The sequence below is a fragment of the Erythrolamprus reginae genome, chromosome 5, assembly GCF_031021105.1.
Source record: "Erythrolamprus reginae isolate rEryReg1 chromosome 5, rEryReg1.hap1, whole genome shotgun sequence".
Lineage (NCBI taxonomy): Eukaryota > Metazoa > Chordata > Lepidosauria > Squamata > Dipsadidae > Erythrolamprus > Erythrolamprus reginae.
The window spans coordinates 8496979-8500810 of record NC_091954.1 but is presented as its reverse complement, the minus strand read 5'-3'; the positions used below and the strand labels follow the sequence as shown (position 1 = coordinate 8500810).

General features: G+C 47.9%; 1 protein-coding gene across 1 annotated transcript in view; it reads right to left on the bottom strand.

The window, feature by feature from the left end:
- Nucleotides 1–1071: 1071 nt before the first annotated feature.
- ZNF365 (zinc finger protein 365) overlaps nucleotides 1072–3832 on the bottom strand; it is a 14883-nt gene continuing 12122 nt past the window's right edge. The window contains exons 4-5 of the mRNA XM_070752027.1: nucleotides 2857–2894; nucleotides 1072–2059 (exon numbers count right to left, since the gene is read on the bottom strand). Of these exons, the coding sequence (XP_070608128.1) occupies nucleotides 1804–2059; nucleotides 2857–2894 (294 nt within the window). The 3' untranslated portion in view covers nucleotides 1072–1803. The remainder of the gene's footprint in view (nucleotides 2060–2856; nucleotides 2895–3832) is intronic.

Genomic DNA, 3832 nt, shown 5'->3' with positions numbered 1-3832 from the left:
GTATGTTGAACAACTCGTATCTGGAACAAATGGCTTTAGACTTTGTTTTTCCCCTCCGAGATAACCAGAAGCAAGGATTCTTGCGCCACCTAGTGGACGCTCAGCTCGTATCCCGAATTTGAGCTCGGGTCTGGAACAGAAATTTCTCTCCCCTCGTGGCTCGTAACTTGGAATACTCGCATGTGGAGCAGCTCGTACCTACAGGTACTACTGTATAAGACTCACCTGAATTTTCAGCCTCTTTTAGGCAAGGAAAAAGGTGCGTCTTATACTCCGAAAAATACGGTATGTTGAAACGGCTTGCCAAAGTTATCTCTTTGTGATATTCTGGGTCAGTGTTTTTCAACCAGTGTGCCGCGAAACATGGTCAGGTGTGCCGCGAAGAAGGAAGCTCAGGTTCCGGTCTCACAACTTTTTGCTGAGAGAGAGAGAAAGAAAGCAAGAGAGAGAGAGAGAGAAAGAAAGCAAGAGAGAGAGAGTGAGAGAGAGAGAGAAAGCAAGAGAGAGAAAGAAAAGAGAGAAAGAGAGAGAAAACGAGAGTGAGAGAGAAAGAAAGCAAGAGAGACAGAGAGAAAGAGCGAGAAAGAAAGCAAGAGAGAAAGAAAGAGAGAGAAAAAAGGAGAGGAAGGGAGAGAGAGAGAGAGAAATGAGCAAAAGGGAGGAAAAAAAGAGAAATGAGAAAATGATTGAGACAGAGAATGAGAGGAAAGAGAGAGAAACAAAAGAGAGAGAGAAGTGACTCTTGATTTAAAGCATATGATAAAAAGCACCCAAAGAATGGTTATGAAAATGGTTCAAGAGTGTGTATATACACACACACAAGGGGGGAGGAGACAGGGATGGAAAAAGAGAGGAGAGTGTCTTAGGGTGTCATTTTGTGTCATTTTGGTTGGTGGTGTGCCCCAGGATTTTGTAAATGTAAAAAATGTGCCGTGGGTCAAAAAAGGCTGAAAATCACTATTCTGGGTAACCGCAAGAACAAGCTTGGAAACTAACTCAAAGGCTCCCGGTTTGTTTCAACCGTCGGCTAAAATCGGCTGGTTGAAAATAAATAAAACATTCAAAGTCCCATGGAAACAAGGCCATTGACATGTGCCGTCTTGATGATCTCTTAAATATATCAAAGTCCTTGCCCAAATGAGTAGGGAAAGAGATGATGATGATGATGGTTGGCTACGTGCGGCTTCCGGGAAGTCACTTCCCCCCAAATTCAGTGATGGCGAACCTTTTTGGCTGTCACGCAGAAACGTCGCTCCGGAAACGCCAAACTTCTGGGTTCTAGCGCCGACAATCGGCTACCTGGCGCGCATGCACAGGCCGGTTTTCAGCACTGCCGCATGAGCAAAGGGATCACGCTCCGGAAAAGCTGGACTTCCGGGTTTGGGCTCACATACACACCCAACTAATCAGTTGGCTGGCGCACATGTGCACACTGGTTTTCGGCACTGCCGCGGGTGTGGACAGGCGATCGCCGGGTGCACATGAGCGCCAGAAACCCAGAGGGCAATCAGGCAAGGCTGCGTGGGCCAGTAGACGTGGCTTCGCGTGCCACTTTGCGCACGTGTGCCATAGGTTTGGCCCTAATCATTCCCCCGCGATGGGCAGACGCTGCACCCCGGAATTGCCACGGACCGTCCAAGCCAACCTCCGCAGAGCCCCAGCGGGAATCTCTAGCCAAGAGCGTCTGCTTCGAAAGCGAATTATGTTAGAATATAGATTATATATCGATCTCTCTAGCCATGACACATCCCCGTCCCCAATTGACCCACGCGTGGGTGCGTAGCGCAGGGATCTATGGGCGGTTCAGTAAACCGGCTTGCTCTTTTTGCCGGTTTTTGACTTTGCGTTCACCTTCCGGGCAACGTTGTTGGCGGCGTCCGCTTTCTTCTGGGGCTTCCCAATGTCCCGGCAGCCTTCCGCGGGTTCATACAGCCACTTGACGGGGTGAGGGCCGCCTCCGAGCCTGTCGTCCTTGGCTTTCTTCAGGAAGAGCCTGCCTTTCTGGAGCGAGTGAGGTTTGGGGTCAGGGGGGCTACCGGGACTGTATGGGTACCCCCAGCTGTAAATGGGAAGGAGGAATGGGGGAGAGGGAGAAGGGGAGGGGGGGAGAAAAGGAGAGAGGAGGAGAAAGTGGGAGGAAGGGAGAGATTAAGAGAGGGAGAGAGAAAAAGAGAGGGAGAAAAAGAGGAAGAGGGAGGCAGAAAGAGAGAGGGACGGAAGGCAAAAGAGCAAGAAAAAGGAAGAGGGAAGGAGGGAAAGAAAGAAGGGGAGAGGGAGTGAGGGAGGAAGAGGTGAAGAAGAGAGAGGCAGAGAGGGAGGGAGACAGGGAAGGAGAAAGAGAGAGAGAGGAAAAGGGAGATAGATAGAAAGAGAGGGAGAGAGGAAGATAGAGAAAGGAGGGGGAGAGGGAGAGAGAGAAAGGAGGGGAGAGGGAGAGAGGGAGAGAAAGGAGGGGAGAGGGAGAGAGAGGGAGGAAGAGGTAAAGAAGAGAGAGGCAGAGAGGGAGGGAGGGAGACGGGGAAGGAGAAAGAGAGAGAGAGGAAAAGGGAGACCGGAAGAGAGGGAGAAAGGAAGAGAGAGAAAGGAAGGAGAGAGGGAGAGAGAGAAAGGAGGGGGAGAGGGAGAGAGGGAGAGGGAGAAAGGGGGAGGAGAGGAGAAAAAGAAAGGGAAGAAATAGGGAGAAAGAAGGTGAGGGAGGGAGAGAGAAGGTAAAACACAGGAAAAGAGGGAGAGAGAAGAAATATGAGAGTCAGATCTGACAAAGGGAACCCAGAAACAGAAAATGTAGCTTTAGCAGCCCAAACTCAGACACCCACCCACCCACCCACATGAAGGGGGGGGAAGGGTCATACATACAGGCATCGGGCTTTCTTGAAAGATGACAGATCTGCAAACTAAAAAAAGGGAGGGGGGAATAAATTATTAGACTGACCTGAACCAACATTAAATGAATTCGTTATTTATGGATCATCACGATCCTGTATTCTTGCGTACAGATGCTAATTGTGCTGAGATCAATGGGGTTTATTTCCAGGTAAACATTCATCCACCGAGAATACAGTAGTCCCTCACCTATCGCTGGTGTTACGTTCCAGACCTGACCGCGATAGGTGAAATCCGCAATGGGGAATTTATCGACTGATAGTACCTTTTAAGTATTTATATTGTAATTGTTTGGTAAGTTTTCATTGTTTTAAGTGTTTATAAACCCTTCCCACACAGTATTTATTTTAGATACAGTATTTAAATACAGTATTTACAATTTTAGATTTTTTTATTTTTTTTTAAAAACCTGCCGATCGAGTTCGGCGGGCTGTTTAAATCTGCCGATCGACTTCCTCAGAAACCCGCGATGAAGTGAAGCCGCAGTAGGTGAAGCGCGGTATAGCGAGGGACTACTGTACTTGGATTTGAAATTTGCCGAAATGGGCCAGGAGTCCACAATCCACTTCTGGAGTGTTCTCCAACCTGGCCTGATTGCAGGATGGTGAACTTTAGGGGTCTTATGTGCCCCAAAGCTCCTGTGGCTTCCGGAGAGCAGAGGGCAGGGTGCCGTGAATATCCAACCCTTTGCCTGCTGCCATCCTCATAAATTCTATTTCGGGAAGAGATTTACTTCCTTATTTCGGGGCAACGGCTCTGGAACCTTCATCACGTCTCCACTTTTCTTTTCTTTTTAACTTTTTTTTATTTAAAACAAAACACGCATAGAAAACACACAAAAAACAAACACAAAGTTGGGATATTGACATCCCAATTTCTATCAGAAGCTCAAACGGAGATATATACATTTTTACATTATTTCGTCAACGTTTCTATTTGCATATTTTAA